A 22,548-nucleotide genomic window follows, 5' to 3' on the forward strand; every position below is an offset into this window, starting at 1 on the left:
ATCCTCCCTACAGATGCAAATCTTCTTAATAACTCTGAAAACATGGATCAGTTGATTTCTTTCTCTTAAATGTCATGGATGAAGAAAGCACACAGATAAGTTAAAAAATGAATCTTACTCTTCAGGAGAAATAATCTATCTCCTTACACTGTCAGGAAGATGACCTCCCACATGCTCCCTAATAAGCTAAGTGATGGTGTTAGAAGATGAAAACCGTTCCAAAAATTGCAAGAGACAATGTCAATGAGAGTAAGCAGGAGGATAATTCTTAGGTACCTGTTTTATGTCTCCTCATCATTATGTATTTATTCATAGCATTTGTGTATGCCAAAGATTTCAATAAGTGCTGGGAGATACGTGAATGATAGGGAATCTTAGCCATTGCTTTCTAAGAATGCTACCCCTCCCCTGACAAACCCACTCAAACAAAAATCTGAGAATTTAAGTTTTCCAACGACAAACCATCAAGGCCACAAATCAACACATTAAATGAGAAGACGTGTAAACAGTGTACAACTGTATAGAGGAGATGATGCAGAGAATGGAGGTTGAGACGCAGGAACATAGGAGATGTGGACAACAGAGGCGCCTCAACTTCCTTTCACTTTCACTGTCTTTCTAACACTCTACAGTCTGGCCTCCTAGCTCATCGTCAGCCAAAGCTGCTCTCTGCAAAGCGACCGATGATCTCTTCACTGCCACATATAAAGTCCTGTTCATCCTCATCTTCCTTAGGCTCTCCGCAGCCTCAGACACTGTCCATCACCCTCTTCTTGATACCTTCTCCTGAGGTTCTGTGATGCTGCTCTCACCTGGTTTTCTTCCTACCCGAGCATTTCTTCTCCACCTTTTTGCTGGATCTGCCTGCAGACCACGGATATCCCAGAGGGCTCTGTCCTGGGTGCTCTTCTAAACTTTTCCTTGACATCAGCCCCCATGGATACAATTACCACCCCTATATTGATGACTCTCAAATCTACTTATCCAGCGTTAACACCTCTATGCTCGCACCTCCAAATGTCAGACGGACATCTTAAACTAGATGTCCTACAGACATCTTAATATGTCCAAAACTAAAATATTTTCCTCCAGACCATCTCCCTTTCTGAACCTTCCTCATAATATCAAGGGCACCACTATCCTTCCTGTCACCCATGCCTCCTCACTCTCCGTCCTCCCCTCCCCCATATCCAATCTGTTGCTAAGGCCTGTCAATTTTACCTTCATAACATCTCTCACGTATGCCCCCTTCTCTCCTCTGACGTTGCTGAGATGCTGATGGAGGCCCTCATCACCTCCAATCTGGATTATTGCAATAGCCTGCTGGACGGCCTTGCTGCCTCGAGTCTTTCCCCACTCCAATCTACCCCTGTCAAATCAGCTGTCAAACTGATTTTCCTAAAGCCCAGATCTGACCATGTCATTCTCCATTTAACAAACACCAGTGGCTCTCTATCATCTCCAGGATTCAAATATAAGATGCTCTGTTTGACGTTAAAAACCTTCACAACCTGGTCCCCTCCTATCTTCCCAGTCTCCTTATACCCTTCTCCCCCACTATACTAATTCTGTTAACCAGTGACAATGGCTTCCTTGCTATTCGGTGAACAAGACACCCCATCCCCACTCTGCGAATGTTCACTGTCTCTTTCACATGCCTGGAAAACTCTCCCTCCTAGCTTTTCTGGCTTCTTCCAAGTCTCAGCTAATATTTCACAGTCTAGGTATGAGAAGCCTTTCTTCATCCTGCCTTAATGCCTTCCCTCTGTTGTTTGTCTCTGGTTTGTACATGGCTGTTTTCATTCTATCTCTCCCCTTAGACACTGGGCTCCTTGATGACAGGGGATGTCTTCTGCCCTTCTTTGCATTCCCAGTGCTTAGCACAGTGCCTGTCATATAAAAGGTATAGTGAAGAATGGAGCTGTGAATCCTAAAACCTGGATTCAAGTCTCGACTCAGTTACTTCCCAGCTCTGTGACCATGGACAGACCACTTAGCATCTCTGAACCTCAGTTTCCTCCCAGTGCTAACTCTCTATGACTCCATGATGTGCCCTTCCTACTTCATAGGACTTCAACAGGCAGTAGAAGCCTCAGCTTAAGGGCACCCACATCTAGTAGAGACCCCCAAGCCTCAGGGAGCTAAAGGCAATAGGAGTCTTGAAGAAGAAGGCTTCAATCCATCAGATATCTTGAAGAGATCCATCAGAGATCAAATGCCTTACTTCCACAGACTCAAGAAGTTGGGAGATGCTTCTGCCATGGCAAAAAGCCTTCCTCTTCGCACCTGTACCCTCACTTTTATGCCTGTTCACCTCAGCTCTGACTCTCTGTAGTCCTTTTTGGATTTCCTAGTCCACTGAAACCTCTGCAGTTCCCACTCTATTCATGAGAAATTCCCCTTCACCCTAGGCCTTTTCATCTTCCATTCTTTTGATATTTCCACGTCCCAGCAAAATGATTCTCTTCAGAAGACACTACAGCTCTGGCTACATTTTCAAGTGTGTGTTCCTCCCACGACTGCTAAAATACTTGGGCTGCTTCTTGCTCCCCATGGCCACTTCTGGACCCTTCTTACACCATTCACTCTGTAACCTTTCCCTTTCCTTAAGCTATACTTTCATCCACCCAGATCATCACTGATATGATCTAATGATCATGAGGTCACAGGTCCTCCTTCCTCAAGAGATTTATGCCCTGGCTTGGTCTTCAGTACCCCAGCCCCCGTCCTCTAATTTGGGGACTTCACTATTTAGATGGATCTTCAGCCAAATGCTCTGACCTTAAAGTTCATCCATTTTCTCAAATCCCTATGCCCAAAGCCACTCACAGGTGTGGCCATTCCTTAGATGTCACCACCACTCATTACCTATACCACCTCCATGGCATCATCCTTCTGAAATTCTCCCTTCTGATTATGATCTCTTAGCTTTCCCATTCCTCCCCTTGGCTCACTCTTCTTAGAATTACTCCACATTGCACTACGATCACCAGTCCCTCTGAAAGCTATTACTTCAATGTTTCACTATTTGTTCTAGAAGGGAGCCATCTCCAGTCGTAGTGATCTATATCTTGCCACTGGACCCAGATGGCTCTGGAGGAGAAAGTGATGCTGGTGACTTTGCACAGCCCTGCCTCACTTAAATTCAATTCACTTGCAAATCATGACTTCACCTACCTGATGTCATGGTCCTCTTTGAGCATGAAGGACAAACAAGGATCTATGAGAAGTAGTAGCTGCCCCCTGGGGACCCAGCCAGTTCCAGCTGGGCAACATGGTTCCTTCCTTCCTTCTTCCCTCCCTCCTTCATTCCCTCTCCTTCTCTCCCACATCCTCTCCTCTCCCTCCATCTACATAAGGAATCATACACTTACCTGTGCCCAAAGGAATATAAATTTTGATTGCTGGAACTTCCCAAGATATCTTGGAGCTTACAACCTAGATTTCTTTCTTAAGGACCATGCCTTAAACCCAAATCACTGCACTCTCATTGAGAGTCCCAGCCCAAGCCTCACTTGGTCATTGTTTGGGCTCTGATGGCTAGAATCCACGTAAACAGCAATTGTTTCTGTTTTGGCCAGAAACCCTGAGGGTCTTCCCCTCCCAGATTGATTTTCTTTTCTTTTTTTTTTTTGACTAGGTAAAAGAGGCCATCCTCTGCCTCCTTTTTACCTAGCCTTAATCACTGAATAGTCAAACTGAGACCTGTTAAAGACCTTAGCCAAGGTCTCCCACTGTATCCAGGGCCATCTCCAGTCCTCCTGATCTCTATCTTGCCACTGGACCCAGATGGCTCTGGAGCAGAGTGTGAGGCTGGTGACTTTGCACTGCTCTCCCTCACTTAAATCTAATTCATTTGCAAGTCATGACATCAACTTCAAGGATGATTTGTTCTGGTGTTCTATCCTTCTAGTTCTCTTTCTGCTTTTCACAGTCCTGCTCCAACAGATAAACCAGTTCTATACTTGAAACCCTTAGTCCTATTACTGTTCAAAACCTAAACATCTTCAAACCTGGGACACTTCAATTATATGTAAATGTTCTGTAATCACCCCCTGAAAGAAGTTATAAAACCATGCCAACTGGGTGCATTATCAATTTATGTTATCTAATCCCAACTGGGCCTTTCTGCCTTTCATTCTTCCAGGATTATCTACTACACCTTGTCAAAGAAGTTATTCTCCTTTTTTTTTCCAGAAGCTCCCAGAGTCTCCCTCAGACCTTACTCTCCCATCAATCAATCAAGTAAGCAAGTAAACATTTAATTAAGCACATAATAAGTGTTCCACCCACTATGAGGGACATTGGGGAAAACAAACAAACAGAAAGTTCCTTCCCTCAAGGAGCTTACAGGGGAGACATACATATGTAAGTATATATATGGCATACACAAACCAGGGACAAGGTAATCTCATATGGGAAAACACTAGTAGGTAAGGGGAAGAGAAATGAACTCCTGTAAAAGCCTCTTGCTTTAATGGGGAATTGAGGCCACTCAAGCGAGCTTCTGCATTTCTCCTACTACGAAATTGAAAAATCTCTCTATTATCTTATTTGGCATCTCCCCCTTGGCTGTAGTCTCTAAAAGAAAAAGTGGCTTTTCTTCTTGTCCTAAAGCTAACCCGCTGCAAGTGCATCCTGGGCCCAATGTGTCTCCAATGTCTATCTGTCTCTCTTCTATCAATCTTAAAGGCTTCTTTTTTCCTACCTATCTATAACTGTAGCCAGGTCTCTCCCATTTAAAAACGATCGAACAAATAAAATACACAATCTTGTTCCTATACTTCTGCTCTGTTTTTTGTCCCATTCTTTACCATCAGGCTTCCAACTCCACCACTAACTGAAACTATGATCTCTACAATTACCAGTGATCTCTTGACTGCTAAATCAAATGGCCTTTTCTCAGTCTTCTTCCTCCTTGACTTCTCGGCTACCTGTGAGACTCTTGAGAACCCTTTGCTCCAGTTATTCACTTTTCTTGATTCTAAGATGCAAATCAGCTCTGCTTCTCCTTTACCTACTGATCGGCCATTCCAGTCTCCCTTGCAGGTCATCTTCCATCTTCCACCCCTTAGCACGTGTGCACTTCAATAATCTATCCTAAGCCATATTCTCTTTCTTCTTCTTCTCATACTATACTGGATTGGTCACATTAGCTGTATGAAATCAACAATCATCTCTACACTGATGGTCTCTAAATCTTTATGCAGCCCTATCCTGACTCCTGACTTCTATTTCCATATAGCAAACAACCCAGTAGACTTCTCCACCCAGTTGTCTCATAGATATATCACACTCCACATATATAAAATAGAACTTTCCATGTCTACCCCTAACTTCAAACTTTCCTTTTTTCTGAGAAAGTCAACACCACAGGTTTGTAATTCTGAAGTTACATTGAACTCTTCCCTCTTTCTCAAATGTCACATTCAATCAGCTTCCATGCTGTATCAACTGCACCTTAACATTCTGCATATGTCTCCTTTCACCTATGCCACAGCCACCACCGTCATTCAATCTCTTGTGAGCTTTCCCCTAGATTGTGACAATAGCCTCCTATTCACTGTCCCTGTGTAAAATCTCTCCCCTCTCTAATCTGCCTTCCAAATGGCTGACAAAATAATCTTCCTGAGGCACAGATCTAAATGCATTACTTCCCTGCTCAAAAGGCATCGGCATTCTCTATTGCCTCTAGATAAAATGCTAACTCATAAGCCTGGTGTTTATGTCTTTACAATTTAACTCCAGCTCTCTTTTCCAACTTTGGTTCACATTAGCTCCTTCACATACTCTATGTTCCAGCCAAATTGGTATAACAGTGCTTCTGTGAACTCAACATTCAATGTCCCCCACCTCCATTGTTCTTGGATGATGGTCTTTATATTCCTTCAAGGTGTTCTTCTCTCCTTTATTCCTGACTGTTCCCCTTCAGTTGTTAATGCTTTGTCCATCCTCACACTGCCTAGTATTTACTTATCTCCACGACTGTTATGGATCTCAAAGTTGTCTTTAAGCTCTCTGAGAGCAAGGGCTACTGTTAGCCCCAATGTCTAGTAAGAACATACCAGGCAGTCAACAGAATTGAACTGTAGAAATGTAATGAGATTAAAATGACATAACATATGTGAAAGTATGCTACGAACTGAAAGGAAATATACTCAAGTTATTTATGTATTTATAGCTCCAGCATATGGTCAACAAAGCTTGATGGTGTTTGGAGTGAAAAAACTGGTTGATGTTCAGTATTCAGTGCAAACCAAAATGCCCATCTAAGCTCTGGATATAGATTAGATTTTGTGTTTGTATCTTTTATGATTGATGAGGCAAATTAAGTTGTTCTCCTTTGAAGAGAAGACATGCTGATTTATACTAAATATGCACTGGACCATCAAATTAATGTTGGACATTAACTGGCTAATGTTGTACAGTGGTTGTAGCTAAATATCGTCAGGATACAGATAATATCAAAAGCTTCATAACTCATGTCACCATACCAAATAACATTTTAAAAGTTTAAATTACTGTCTAAAATCCTTCCTTAAGGATAAATGTGCATTTATGCACTGTGTCAAAAAAAATCTGCATTCAAGACATAATGGTTTGGTTTTTTGTTTTTTGTTTTTTTTTTTTTTTTTTTTTTTTTTAAATTTAAGATACACAATACTGCTCATCCAAAAACACTTAGTTCATCTTTTTATTTACCTAATTAACTAACTGACTACATGAGACTTCGTAATGTTTGATAATGATTATTATAAAAAGTGATAAGCATACTTTGGATGAAAAATGTGTCTGTATATATACTATATGCATAGTATATGTTACACACTCTGTAAATATATATATATACATACACCCACAGACAGAGCTAGATATTATACAGCTATAACCTATGTGTGTATGTATGTATAACTAAAGATACATACACAAACACAAACACAAACACACAAAACACACAAGATGAACATTCATATATATTGAGAAAAGCATTTTGCTCCTTTGCAAATTGGTCATTTTAGGAGGAAAGTTTATGAAATGTTTAAAGAGTGAACTTACCACAAAAATACTTAAGAACTACAAGCTGCACACTTGATTCTATTAAAAAGCTCCTTAAAATGCAGCAGTTCCTATTCACTACATAACTACAAAGAGTACACATAGTCTGGAGAGGCACCATATTTGTATCTATTTCCTAGAAGACTGAATGTTCTTTCAAAATATATCTGTCATTTCTCCACAGTGGCTGATCAAACCTGCCAGTGAAAAATGTTCTGAGCAGGCAACTTGTAATACAGCCATGGTTTATTTCTGTCTGAGACTGACTGCTGAAGTGTGAAAGAAACTCATTAAAAATCTCTCACTGTGATCCTACATTGCAGGGGGAGGGGGGCTAGAGGAAGAGAGAGGAAGTGGGGGAAAAAACCCTTAATGAAGGGTACACTAAGCTTGAAGTCACATTCATATTCTGCTTTTCATTTTCTTCTTCTCTAGTAAGCAATTAGAAGATAGCAATTAGTTCACAGAATACTGCATATAGCTGGACATACTGGGAGATTAAAGAGGTTAACGTTTTTATTTCATATTCATATCATGAAAACTTAATGAGGTGATAAGAAATAATACTCTAAAGACAAAGGGCAACATTTAAAAAAAAATAAATTATTTACCTTAATCTTAAAACAAGATTCACGGCACAAGAAGTTTCCGTAAATTCTTCATTAATATTAGGCTGACCCTTTAAAAACAAAAGAGTACAAGGTGTTATAAGATATATCAGGAAATAAGTGAATAGTGTCATCGCCACTCACTGAATTAAGGTAGCACTTTGCTCCTGAAAACCTGCGAAGCACTTTATATACACCATCTCATTTACCCTCAAAATACAGCGTTAGAGATAGAGGGCTGCTAATGTCCACAGAAAATATGGATAGAAGTTTCAAAACAAAATCTTAATTTTCAGGATGGAAAAAAAAATTGACTCTCTAGTATCTTTGACAGGAACAAAAAGGGAGAAGATAAGCATCAAAAGAATAAGTAGTGTCTTCAAAGAGGAATGCTTGGCCTGCTGCCAAGTGGTCCTTGTCCTCACACATGGGACACATCTCCTCTTCAAAACATGAACAGTGAGGAAGAGACGAGTAAGGAAGACAAAATGGGAAAGCTACCGTGGCACAGTAAAAGAGACTGTATTCCAAATTAGAAAGCCAGAGTTCAAGTCCCAATTCTGACACGTACCAGGGAAGTCAATTAACTTCCCTGATGTTCCATTTCCACATCTATAAAATGGGGATAATATAAATTGTGCAACCTATCTGACAGTTATCGTGACAACCAAATGAGGTAATACATGTGAATCCTTCTGTGACCAGAAAGCACACAACCATTTGTACTACTACATACTGGAGGCAAATTGTATTACCTTTTTTTTAAACCCAACTCTGTTATCATCCTTGGTCACTCTGTTCACCCCTTGTTGAAATGGGGGCTCTGCCACTGATACTTTGCCTACAAAATCCCATCCTTCTAATTACTGTTCCCTTAAAGGCCATCCATTTATAAGAATGCATTTCTCTGCTGCCTGGCCTTTCCTTTACTCACTGCCAATATGTTCTTCGGAACTAGCTACTTATCATTCAATTAAACTTCTCGTTTGTCTGAAAATGTTCACTAGAGGAATGGTATGTAGCAATAATAGTGTAGGAATTTGAAAATAAGGGGTTCTAGTTGTGGGAACACAGCGGCGAAGAGCACAGTGCTAGACTTACAACCAGGAAGGCCAAGGTTCAAATCCATGTTCCCCTGTCTGGTCAAGTCCAGTGGCTCCTTATTACCTCTAGGAACAAGTACAGACCCCGCCATTCGGCGTTCAAAGTCCTTTACCATATGGCTCCAAACTATCTTCACAATCCTACTCCATGAAACTCCCTGTCATATATGCTTTGCTCTTGCTAAACTGCCCTCTTTTTACTGTTTCTCACATGCGGCACTCCCTCTCCCACGTCTACTACACCTGACAAGTCTCTCCCTACCTCAGACTTAGAATCCCTAGCATCCATCCAAACTCAGCTTAAATACCACCCCTCTGAAGCCTTTCCTGGTCCCCCAAAATATTAATGCCTCCCTCTCCAAATTATCATTTGATAAATATTTATATAGCTACACATTAGCTCCTCCTATAATATATAAAACTCCTTGGAAGTAAGGACTATTTCGGTTTTTGTCTGTGAATTTTCATTGCCAAATACTGTGCCTGGAACAGAGAAGGCGTTCAGTACATTTTTCTTAATTGATCTGATAACTGTGTGTCATTAACCTTAACTTCTGCTTGCCGTAGTTTCCTCATCTGTAAAATGGGAATGATAACAGCACCTGCCTTCCAGGGTTGTTACAAGAACCAAATGAGATAAGATTTATAAACGCTTAGCATAGTATAGCATAGCACACAGGAAGGGCTATAGAGATGTTATTTACTTCTTATTATTGCTATCATTATCATTATAATAAGTTTTTTCATCTGTAAAGTGAGGATGATAATAAAATCTATCTCACAAGGTCATCTACAGGATCAAATGAAATAGTATATGTAAGATGCTTTGCAAATCTCAAAATGCTACATAAATAGCATGTAGTAGTAATAGTACTAGGGAGTAGTAATAGTTGTAGGGAGCAGCAGTAGTGGTGGTCATCATCGTCATCATAGCAGTAACCATTCTGCCACCAAGTAACTAAATGTGATCCCAGGCAGATCGTTTAATAACTCTGGGTCTCAATTTTCTCACCCATTAAACAGGTACAAGACTGGCTTCTGTGGACCAATAAGACATCTAAATTCCCTCGAGGGCTTTTATGTCCTCTAGGACAGGGACCAGGAAAAAAGGAAAAGGCAAAGAGCCAAAGGACAAGTTAATCTATGTTTATAGGTTTTAAGAAGTAGTAAAAGTTTGAAAGACCAGCCCCTTATTTGCCACGGATTAGCTGTTGGGAAACACCAACTATGATGATGTCAAAGACTTATCACACCTACAAAATTTCAGTGTATCATAAATTTAATAGCTAAAAGAGACCTTCCAGTCAAATCTACCTACTTATAAATGAGGAAACTGAGGCCTTAAAAGCGTAAGTGACTTGCTCATGGTCACATAGTGCTAAGTGACAGAACCAGATCCTCTGGTTACCAATCCAGCCCACTTTCCACAGCACTACCCTGCCGACTTGTTATGTGATTCTATGGATAGTAAATGTGACTTAAACTTTAAATGGATCTGCCATTTTCAAAGTAAAAAATCAGCAGTGTGTAGCCCAGGTGCCACCCTAACTCTTCGGCAGGTGGTAGCAGATAGTCTCCCCAAAATCACAGTAAACCTTCAATGTAATGTTCTCTTCCCTAAATGGCACTGGCTCTTAAGTAAATATATATGTTTCTTCACACAACTGATATTTGCTGTAATTATTTTTAAAGGGTCTAGGAAGTCATACAAGACATTTGTTTTAAAAGTAAAAGTAGAAGAGATGAAAACAGCTTGTGAAGTTTGCTAACAAGGAATCAAGCAATAATAAAGAGTAAGTGAAAATCAGGATCCTAGATCAGTATTCTCCTCTAAGATCAAAACAGTGAAAAAAAAATCCCATTATTTATTAATTAGTCATGAGTTACAAGGTTGGAATATGGCATCATGTTTTTGCTATTTTCATTCCTTCTATTATTTCATACAACACTAGCAATTTTGAAAGGAGTGTAGGAATCTATTTTTGCTTGGAGGACCATAGGCCATGATAGACAACAATTGTTCTCCCACACTCCCTTTATTCAAAACCAGAACATTTACAAGCCCGTGATTTGGAAGCATTGTTTTAAAGTTATAAAATCTCCTTACTAAAAAGTACTGGTGTCCTTGAAGATTCTTCTACAAAGTATCCCAAATTTAAATGAACAGTGCAGGTACATACCTGAGAGTCCTGTATAGAAAGTGACTGTATCTGCTCAGGTATACTGCTGGCATTCACTGTGATCTGTCAAAAAAGTAATGTGTTAGAGTACTTAAAGGCACCAAATTTATAACATTAAAGTCAATCTGATGATGATCAAGTCTTAATGATCAGAAACACAACTACTATTTTCAAAAGGTAAAGAAATTAAGAAAACAAATGAGTGACAGAAAACAGGTTTTGTTTGACATACATGGAAACAAGCCATAAAACGCATGTTACTTGTGGCATAATCTGATAAAATATTAAAGGATCCTAAATTAAAGGATGCTTGCTTAGCAGAACCTTTGTAAAGACCCTTTAATCATTACCTTGAAAACGTATCAAAAGGAAGATCTAACATATATAAAGGTAGATTTTTTGGTGTATGTGTTTTTTCCCATCAGAGAAACACGGATCCACAGTGGTGTGCAGAATTTCCCCCTCAAAGTCTGAAAGGTAAGGGGCACTAGTAAAATACTCAAGTGATTTTCTTCTCCAGTGCTACTTTCCTGACTTCTGTTCTACAGCCCAATTCTAAGGACTCAGAACTCCACAAGAAGCCACAATTAGCAATGAGAAAAGAGATTCTCTATATCTAAGCTGTTTTCAAAAGTGAAAGGAAGCAAAATTTTATTTTCTGGATACACTCAAAATGACTAAGACAACAGATTGACCTGAATACATTAGATGGTTATTTGACTATCATGAAGGCATGGGACAGAAGCATGTGATCACTTGAGGTGTCTTTTTAGTTCAGATTCTACCTCCTTAATTAAGGCCTAATTGCTTCATTCTGCATGAAACAGTATTTTAGTTTCAGATAAGAACACACCCTATAATTAGTCATGGAACCACTGTAGCTAAATCCTTTTATTCCAAGGAGATCTAGCAGATTGCTCTAGTACTCAGTACTTGACTGGATTATATTCTGGATTTCCCATTAATTCTGCCTTTTGTCTCATAAGATAAAACTTCTATACAAAGTCCAGACTAATCCTGGAACAATGCAGAAATAACTTATGAATGAGAATAGCTGCGTTAATTTGCGGGAAGTTAAAGGAGAGTTTTAATCTGTTTTTCCATTGAAACAAACCCAGAAAAGGCCACTCTTGTCTACCTGGCTCCTGCAGTGCCTCTACAGGTACACAATTTCATCTGTTGGCTGCTGGTGAGGGGCACATACAGGCCAAGCAGGTGTGTGCAGTGGTCTGAGGAGTCCCACAAAGGGCCACATCACTAAAATCTCCTCCCTCCACTTCCCCCCTCCCCAAGCCGGCCACAGTGCCTGAAATGCTCATTTGGGATGAGATTGAGGCAGTGACAATTCTTGGCAGTTGCTTCTGAAATATAAATAATCCTAGGGAGGGAAACATATTGAGCTATTAATTATAACTATTTTAGTATAAATTTGAGGGCTGGACCAATCTTCAATAAGGGCAAAGACACTAGATGGAATGAGTGTTCTGGTAGGGGGAAGAAGGCAACAATTTTGGAATTTGGGTTATGCACAGGAGGTAATTGTGAGGAGGTTAAGTACCTACAAAGAGGAAAGGCTTCCAAAGAGATGAAGGAGGAAAGTGAGGTCAACTTTTTGCCTAGGAATTACTTCCATCTTTCAACTTTGTAATTTTAGAAATACAGCCCATTTCTAACAAAAAAAAAATTCTACTTAGTAAAGAGAACATTCAAAACTAAAAAAAAATCTCTTTGGACTGGTCCTGTGATGTAATTGTTACAAGGAAATCCACATAAGCAAACTCCCTGTACCAGTTCAGGTCTTCCCCTTTTCTGCAACTGACTGTGTTAAAGATTCACTGTCCTAGAGAAAGGTGGAGATGACTGACTTGTCCAGGGTCATGTCACCCAGCCAGGACATGTGAGAGGCCAGCTATATTATTTTGTCTCTCACATTTTTAATATGGCCTTATAAAAATAACATATGATAGTTAACTCTAATGACTTTAGTTAATCATAATAAATCTGAACTTAAAAATAAATTTTCCACATACAGAGAAAACAGAAAACTTTGAAAAATGATGGAAGTAATCAATGATAAAAAAAATTTTTTTTTTGATTAGAAATGGAATTAGCTAACATGGATCTAAAAGTCATTTGTAGTCATTAAAACGCATATGTTTTAGAAAAAAATATTAGTACTGACTAAACCTCAGCGTGTTTCCAGTTTCTTAGTCAAATAATAAACTTGGCCTGAATCTCGGCTGAATAATTTTTCCCATGAAATCAAGCTGTGGAAGTTGAAAGAAGAAGCTCCCCTGAAACACAATACTCTGTGTTACCTATTGTAGGTATGACTAGGTTTCAGAGAGTAACTGCCACACCAGTTCACCTTGCTCTACACCACTTAATGAACATGTCTAGAGTTTTTACAAGGGACTCCTGAAGTCCATCTTCATTTTCTGAAGGGGTCAGGGTGTGCTGTTAGCACAGATCTTCACTAATGCAGGGCAAAGACTGTCCCTGTTTTTTATCCTGAACTCTGGAGTGCAGGACAATGCCAGCTGTTTGAGGGTGCTGTGCTGCTTACCTGGGTGCTCCTTAATGAGAATGTGGGCTATGAAACACTGACCTCACAGGGATGTGGAGCATACGGAAGTAGTTACTAGAATCAAAATGCATCTCATATCCCTTTAGCAAAGAACAAATGCAGAACTGGTAAAAACTTGTACTTTAAATTAATTTAATGGAACTGTTACATTAAGTGTCTATTATGTTCAAGTTAAGGGGCACCCATGGCTAAAGAGCTGGCCTTGGAGCCAGAGAACCCTGGGTTCAGGGCCTGAGTCTGACACACACTGTCCGAGTGACCCTGGGCAAACTCTTAGCTTCTCAGTGTCCCAAGCAAGACAATACTAAGGTGCAGAGAGACACAGTGGTAAACTTATGTCACCTGAGAGATCCCTATACTAATGAAATGACAAGTCCAGTCCTGCTCCCCATCACTATGTGGATGACACGGTCCTCAGCCCTATAGCTATTAGCCAGCCCCTCCAAATTGCAAATAACAGCAAGAAAGTACAGGTCCTCATGGCTAGGAGAGATAATGGGCTATTTTGTACTTTTTTGAATATCATCAACAAATACCTTTCGCTGTGCTTTCCCAGGCCTTCAAAAACAACTCCTTGAACAAAGAAATGTTACTTTTCTTTAATCACACATCACACTAAGCATCACCTAAAGGGGACAAGATAAAGCAATAATGAAAGGACCATTTCCTTTTCCTCAAATTGAATCACGTGCTGTAGCAGAAAGAACACCTGACCAGCTGGTGTGAACACTTGTTCCACTAGTGGTATGAATTTTGGCAAGTGATTTAACTTTTACTGCACTTTAATTCTCTCAACTGTAAAATGGGTATAATTTGTTATATCCAGGGTTGTAAAGATCAAATAAGAAAGGCCATGTACCTAAAAGACTTTGTAAACCTGCTATTATTATAACCTCAGTGTCTTGTTCTTTCCAATGCAAATGCTAAAACAATCTTGTTAGAAATACAGTTCCTGTTTTTTTCATCATTGTCATCTCTTATGCTTAGAAGAGAGAAAAAGGAATAAATCCATACTTGATAGTGAGAAGCTGATGCTCCTGAATTTGATTCAGGCAAGAAAGTGAAGACCTTAAGGGCAGAAGTGGTTTTTTTTCCATCACTGCTCTTGGTTAAAGAAAAGAACTTCACAAAAGAAAGGCAGATTTGAGAAACAAAAAGCAAAAGGTCTTCCAAGTTAATGAAAAGGCTAAACTGACAAGGAAAGGGTAGGGAAAAAACTGTCTATGAAAACTTACCAAATTAGGTGTCACAGATAGTGGCTACAATGAATAAAGAATAGAAGTGGAGATGCCCAGAAATTCACAAAAGACAAAAAACCAAGGAATAAGCCAGCCACAAACTCCACAGTTTCAGATCACTATAGACAAATTCACTAAGTACAACTAACAAGTAAGGTAAACTGGAGATACTAATACAAGAAGGCAAACTCGACTGTATCACAGAAAATTGGTGGGATGGGACCCATGACTGGAAGGTTGGTTCTAGAAGAATATACTTTTTTTTTTAAAAGAAAACAAGCTAGGGATGGGGGAGAGTGGGATAGAATATCATTGTAAGATGATAAACTAATGTGAAGAAATCCAAGAATAGGGTGCGGGAGGGAAAAGCATGGCAGAGAGCATCTGGACAAAGACTAACAGCAGTAATAATAATATTGTCACCACAGTACACTCCAGAGTTCTAGTTAGAAATATGAACAGGGCTGCCATGGAGGAATGATATGGTAAAGATGGAATTCAATTATCTGGAAATCTAGAACTCTTACTCTGTCAAAAGCAGATCAGCTAGTAATTTCCTCTCTTGCCTTAACGATAGCTGCATGCTTCAAAAGGTGAAGGAAGCAATAATGAAGCTGCTTTTCTTTTCTTTTCCTTTTTTTGGACAAGATGCTCAGCATGAAGGAGGAAGCTGAAATAGAAACGACGTGAATCTTGGGGGTAAAAGGAACATTCTGTAGAGACAATACAAGTGCACCTGCCTGCCCCTGATGATTCTAAGTCACCAGGCTCAGCTGCACTATATCCCAAGGTACTAAAGGGACCAGGAAAATGTGAATGATGAGTTACTGCCAAAGATTTTGAAAGCACATGAAGAACGAGAGAAATGCTACAAGACTGCAAGGATGAATGCTGTCTGGACTTTCAAAAACTGAAAGGGAAATGATCACAGGCCACTTGTTTCAGGGCGGGGGGAGGGGTGGGAAGGACCAAAGAACCGGTAAATCAGGATAATGCTGTAAATACCTACATATATGTGTGTTACCTACACTTCAGCAAAGCATTCTACAAAGCCTTTCAAGCTAATTTTTTGTAGAAAAGATACAAAGCCAAAGCTAGATGAAATTATAGTTATGTTCAGAACCGAATGAATGACTGAGCTGTCACTGGAAGTTCAAAGCTAACTTGGAAGGCAATCGCTAGTAGAGCATTCCAGGGATCTGGGCGTGACTCTGAAGCACTTATCATTTTTATAAATGTCTACGGTAGAGGCAGTCTGGTATGTTGGATAAAATGTTGGGCACTTGGACTCAGAAAGATGTGGGTTGAAAGTCACTTAACCCCTTACACTAGGGTTTCTTCAGAGACTAAAAACAGCTTCAGTACCTACCTCTTAGGGATGCTGTAAGGATCACATGAGACAATATACGTAAAGCTTCTGACAAATCTTTTTAAAGTGCTATATGCTATTGTTATGATTATTACTATAGCAAATTTAACAAATTTGCTGATTATGGGATTATTGCAGGATTCAAGATAACCTCAAAAGATAAAAATATCTGACCAAATCTAATAAGGTAGAAGAAGATGACTATAAAAGTCTTACATGTAGGCTCAAAAAAAATTAACTTTAGAGCATAAAATAGACATGAATAGATAGTAGTTTATCTAGACTACTAGGTTCGGCTCTATGTGCCACACTTTAGGAAGAACATTGGAAAGTTTGGGGAGAAGACAACCAGAATGTTTTAAAAAGCCTTAAAATTCTGCCATGTGAAGATAAATTAAAGTACTTGGGAATTTTTAGCTCGTAGAAGACTTTGGGAGAGGAAATATGGATTTTGTAGCTATAACCAAGGATTTTGAGAGCTGGTATGGGGAAAGGTTGAGATAAAATTTGTTCTGTTTGGCCCCAGAGGGCAGACTAGGAATAATACGTAGAAATTACTGACATGATGTAGGTTGACTATAAGGAAAATTTTCCCAAAGATTAGAGCTGTCTAAAAGGTGTAATATCATCTCATTAAGTAGAGTTCTACCTAAGTAGAAGCCTTTACTGAGAGGCAGAATAGTTACTTGTACATGCTATAGAAGGAATTCTTGTTCAGGTACTGTGTGTGTGTGTGTGTGCGCGCGCACGCGCATGCATGTGCATGCATGTGCACACATGCATGCATATGTGCTCACATGCATGCATATGTGCTCACATGCACTGTTATTTTGACTATTTATAGAGTGCTTTAAGGTTTGTAAAAAGCTTACCAGATATGACTGTATTTCAGTCTCCTAACAACCCTGTACTAAAAGGTACTATAGGTGTTATTTTCCTTATTTTACACATGAGGAAACCAAGGCTCAGAGAAATTAAGTGGCTTGCCTGTGGTTGCATAGTAGTAAGTGGCAGAGGAAGGATCTGAACCAAGATCTTCCTCACTGTAAGTCCAGCGCTCTCTCCACCACACCGGGTTAGACTAAGGGGCCTCCAAGTCCCCTTGTTAGCTTAGCTCCTATGAGCGTATCATTTATGGAGAAAGTCTTAGACATAACCACGAGGGCTACCTAACTAGTCATTCAGCCTTTTCAATTTTATCCAACCCCTAGATAACAACTGAGCAGCTTTTCTCACTCTCTCTCCTTCATCAGATTGTGAAAGACCATTTAGCAGACAAAACGCTCTTTCTGACTTCACTTCATCCAGATGTCCTGAATTTTCTTGCACCAAAATTATGCATTTACCTGTGCTCTCCATGCTTACCTTTGGCTTAGAAATGACGTGAACACCTGATAGACAAACCACTCAGGTACTGATGACATGCACTGTAGTGTTGTGATAGAGTGCTGGACTTGGAGTCAGAAGAGAACTGGGTTCAAATCCCACCTCTGACACTTACTAGCTGTGTGACCGTGGGCAAGACATTCAACCTCTCTGAGCCTCAGTTTCCTCATCTGTAAAATGGGGATAATAACAGCACCTACCTCACATGGGTTGTTCTGAGGAACAAGTGAGATGACAAAGATAGAGGTTTTAATTCTAGAATCTTTCTGATGTATTTATGTGTAACAGCAGTTGTATGCCTGATGTACATTACAAGATCAGAGCACCCAAAAACCACATCTATTTGTACTCCATGCAGCTTAACTGACTGATCCTTTCTGACACTGCTGATACCGAAATGTTCCTAACCCTTTGCCATACCATTTTGGGAAGAACCACTTAACCACATCACCAAAATGGAGTGCGTGTGTCTGTGCATGTGTGTGTGTGTGTGTGTGTGCACTCGCGAGCACGCAATAAGAAACTTTGTTAGAGCAGTAGATTAAAGCAAAATGGAGCTCCCTTTGCAAATTTCTTAAAACTAGGTAGAACTGATGATACCCAAAATACATATACAATTAAAAGCAGAAGCATAGGACTTATCAAAAATATGTCTGAATCACAGACTGATCACAAAATGAGACCTCTAAGCAGACACCATGCTAGGGAATCAAAGATGTCTTCTAGGCAGAGAGCTAAATAACCAGTGTTTTAAAATCTACTCCAATAGGTTAAAATATTGGTTAATTGAGACCATTCAGTTAGTGTGTCTCTTTTTATTTCAAGGCAGTAAAGCCTTCCTGGCAAGATGATATTACTGTCCCAGTTTTTTTTTCCCCTAAAACCCCAAGAGCTATTTCAAATGGTACTATAACATACCTGTCAATCTTCATGAGAAAAAAACCACATACCTATCAGTCTGCACCAGTGATGTAAAGATTAAATATCAGCCAGTCAAGTTCTTACAGTACATTAGTAATGGTTGTTTGATTCAAAACTGATACTGGAACCATTTTCTTTCCTAGGCTATTTTTTTATAGCTTTATAACAACAATAGTTTTTCATCTGTGACTCTGGGGTCAAATAACAGGCAAAAATGAGAAAGCAGGCAGAGCATAGGGAAGTATTCACAATAACTCAAAGAGATCAGCCTTTATGCCCAATGTGACCTAAGTTACTAAAAGCACAGGGACCATCACACATTGTAAAGCAGGATTCTGTCCCCGATGAAAGAAAGATTATTTTCATGTTTAGAAATTATTTTCATGCTTGGGAGAGGGACAGGGAAAGCAAATCAATTATAGGATAAATATAGACGAAAAATTATCTGCAGGAGGTGGGAAGGCAGTTCAATGGAAAGGTACACAGAAGAGACCAGTCAGATCCAATTTAGGTGTGGAGAAAGAAAGGGCAGACACACAAAACTACAGCCAGTAGTTACAAAAGAAATTATAAACAAACAGTATAGGAAAGTAATAGTAGAGGGCTGAGGGACTGGCCCATTCCCCCTGATAAGTTCCCAAGTGTAAAGAGAATGAAGGATGCCGAGTTATATGTAAACATGATGGCTATTTTCCTTTTTATTTAATTTTACCATAAACACATATTAATGACTAGTTCTGTACAATATCAAACATCTATTCTAACAGGCAGAAATTCTTTCTTAGAGAGTTACCAACTCCTTTGAAACATAGCCATCATTAGTCACTAGGAAATGGGAAAGTTAATAGAATCCAAAGTGAAAGCTGATCAAAAGATGACCAATTCTCAAAGAGAAGCTACTGATAAAAGAGTATTCCCTTGCCTAACCAAGACTCATAGGAAACTTAAAAGATCAAGACCAGTGAATTCTGGATGAATTTTCCTGGACATTTTAACTAGTGACTTTCCACTGACAAAAAATGATGAAATTTTACCTTGCATTTTGTGTTGTCTTTCAAGTAGAGACTCAAAACTTCAAAGTCTTTTCTCTAACTGATTAGTCCTGGATAGATATTTAAAGGGGCAGGACAGGAGTGAGATAAAGAACAAAGGAAAACAACTCACCTCTGGATTTTCTTCTTTTACTCTTCGTGACTGTAAAACAAGTATCCAATGTTAATGCACAAAAGCTAACACGTCATATTTAAATACCACAAAAACAAAAATACCACAGGTTAACCAGTTCTCCTTTGCTATGAGTGTCAACCCCAAGTTAAACAACTGCCTTATACCTTTTCCTGAGAAAATGCTGCTTTTCCTTCTTCACTCTTTTCATCCATTTCGTCATCACTCCACTCCCAGTCTCCGTCTTCGGTCTTGTGAAGATGACCACTGGATCCAGGAACCCTTCTAACCTATTAAAATATAACACACAGAAGCTCTTCAGTCGTTCTTGGCCACACAGACACACACACACAGACACAAATACACTGACAAAGCTTTCACTAACACATCTACTTGGTTATTTGGCATATAACCCACCCCAGCAATTATATAGGTGGTTATGCATTCATAGGCAACTAACTGCTGATTTAAATTTAAAAGGACCACACACAGTCTGACACTACTCAGGACTCCACCTCTTCAGAAAATATTTTGTTCTCTGGAGTGTCACAGGAGGACCTATTTTACTAAGGAACGGAACAAAACATTTTGGAAGATGAAGGAGACTTAAGAAAATATAAAGGAAATGACATAAAGTCAAGCCCTTATACTCTCTTAAAAACAAATTAAACACATGTACAAATGACTGCACATCCAATGCCATATGGAAAGAGTCAGAAATACAAAAGAAAATGCATGCAAGCAACATACTGCTGACAGGGCAAATACATGTAAATCAGGCAGCCTAATAAAGCACACTAGGAGCACCCGGTGGTCTAAATCCTAAATCAAAAAATCAAATACCCTTCGGTTGCCATCTTGCTCTTTTTCAGAACCTGACATCATGCTTGTTTTCCCAGGATTCTGCTCAGCCTACTTGAGCAAAACAAAACAGCATCAGACTATTCTTAACACACCTTGTAGCATTTATGAGACTCATGAGATTGCTAGGAACACAGCATGATAATCAGCAACCACACTGCTGTTTGGATTATAATCAGCCTTTCTTAATTATCTCAAATTATTGTAAGGCAAGAGTGATCCATAGCACATACTTTCCAAAGGCCTTATAGCTGAAATGGCAAAACTTAAAAAAAAGGGGGGCGGTGGGAACATGGTGAAGAAGAGATGATTTAGAATGAAGTTTTAGTTCTGAAGTATTCTGTGCAAGAAAAAAAAATCAAGAAGCCATGTGATTAGCAGGTACATGCCAACAGTCAATGATTCATGTAATTATGTGAATATATGTAGAAAAATCATTCTCTACCCTCACCCCACCCCACCTTGGACTATTTCAAAGTAGATTCTTTAATTCTAACAAAAGCATTAAACCATTTGTGGTCAAGGTTAACACTTCTACATGTTAGCTCGACTTGACATCTAAGGTACAGAACAGAAGCAGCTGGTTCCAAGTCTGATTTAGTATGAGGGTCTAGGAAAAGAAAGCAATTAACTGGAGCTTGGGAATTTGAGTTCTAACACTGTTGTGCCACTGAAAGTTAAAAAGCAGCCAGATTAATTATCCATGGCTTCTAAAAATGAGTATAAATACTTTTTATGTGTAAAAGAAAAAAAAATCCCACCTACCCCTCCCCCACCTTTAAGGCACATTAGGTCTTAATGTAAAACACCTCTTATGACCCGGTGAAATGTTTTTCTCTTTGTAGTCAGGGGCACTGTAAAACCCTAGTCCAAAAAGAGTGATTTTAATGGGGCTTCTTGATAGTGAGGTAAACTACTGTAAAAGAAATGCTGAAATGAACTTTAAAAATTTTAAAACATTGCTTTATTTAAAAGGCAATGAAAAGAGAGCTATGGATGAAAAAGTGTTTTGTTGCCGTTGAACTGTACAGTTAAATTAACTGGGTTATGAAAAAGTCTTAAAGCTGAGAACTTATGTCTTGACAGCAACATGAAAAAATACTTCAATGCTTACAATCAAATAGAAGAACTGAAAGGCACCCACTAAGTGACATAATACAATACTATACCGACTGCTACTTAGGTATGGGAACCAAGTCCATTCCACTTCAACAAACATCAGGTACCCTAGAGATGCAATGCACTTAGGTACAAAGAACACTAACAGTCCCAAACTCAAGAAACTTCTGTTCCACCGGTATAAATAACTGTAAATAACGCTTCAGAAACAGAATGAAATTATGCCTCCGATGTAATTTGAGCTTCTGGATTGTAGGGATGTTTTCCCCACCTTTGCAGCCACGAAATAAAGATCTAGCCTTTGGAGTCGGTAAGCCCTGAGTTCAATACCTGCCTGTAAACATTCACTGCAGGTGGGGGGTGGGGTGAGCAGGAATCCTATCTAGCAAATAGTGGCCCCCAGGCAATACTCCGAGATCTATGGTTCCACAAGATAATAGACAAGTTGCCAATTCACATCACACAGGAAAGTTTCAGCACAAACAAGAAATCACCTACCTAACACCTTCTACCTAGTACAGACTTAATATATGTTTGTTGAATTGAATTAAAACCAAAGACACTGATTATTGTTCCTCAAGTTCCCACCAAAAACACCATATAAAGAAAGGAGAACTACAGAGAGGAAGAGAGAGGAGAAGGAGGGGGAGAGAGAGAAGGAAAACAACCACAAACAAAACTCTGCTTCCAATCTTGGCATTTAGTTTGCACTTTTCCCCTTCAAATCTCTCTTGCAGGGATTGAACCATTTTATTTCCCAAAGTACAATCATCTATAACCAATAAAATGGCCACCTATTTCCATTAGTTTTACTCTTTACAGTACTGACTTACCCAGTTAGTTTTATTTACTAAAATCTAAAGAGATAAAATAAAATGTCAATGTTTACAACTGTAAAGGGAGAAGAACTTGCACTTTAAGCAGTAACTGTGATTAGCATAAGGTAAAAAAACAGT

At 39.3% G+C, this 22,548-nt stretch overlaps 1 protein-coding gene across 1 annotated transcript in view; it reads right to left on the reverse strand.

Moving 5' to 3' along the window:
- STK39 (serine/threonine kinase 39) overlaps positions 1 to 22,548 on the reverse strand; it is a 318,732-nt gene that overhangs the window by 88,443 nt on the left and 207,741 nt on the right. Inside the window, exons 11-14 of the mRNA XM_036747781.1 lie at positions 19,780 to 19,902; positions 19,613 to 19,642; positions 10,948 to 11,010; positions 7,668 to 7,735 (exon numbers count right to left, since the gene is read on the reverse strand). Of these exons, the coding sequence (XP_036603676.1) occupies positions 7,668 to 7,735; positions 10,948 to 11,010; positions 19,613 to 19,642; positions 19,780 to 19,902 (284 nt within the window). The remainder of the gene's footprint in view (positions 1 to 7,667; positions 7,736 to 10,947; positions 11,011 to 19,612; positions 19,643 to 19,779; positions 19,903 to 22,548) is intronic.

Source organism: Trichosurus vulpecula, chromosome 2 (genome assembly GCF_011100635.1).
Source record: "Trichosurus vulpecula isolate mTriVul1 chromosome 2, mTriVul1.pri, whole genome shotgun sequence".
Classification (NCBI taxonomy): Eukaryota; Metazoa; Chordata; class Mammalia; order Diprotodontia; family Phalangeridae; genus Trichosurus; species Trichosurus vulpecula.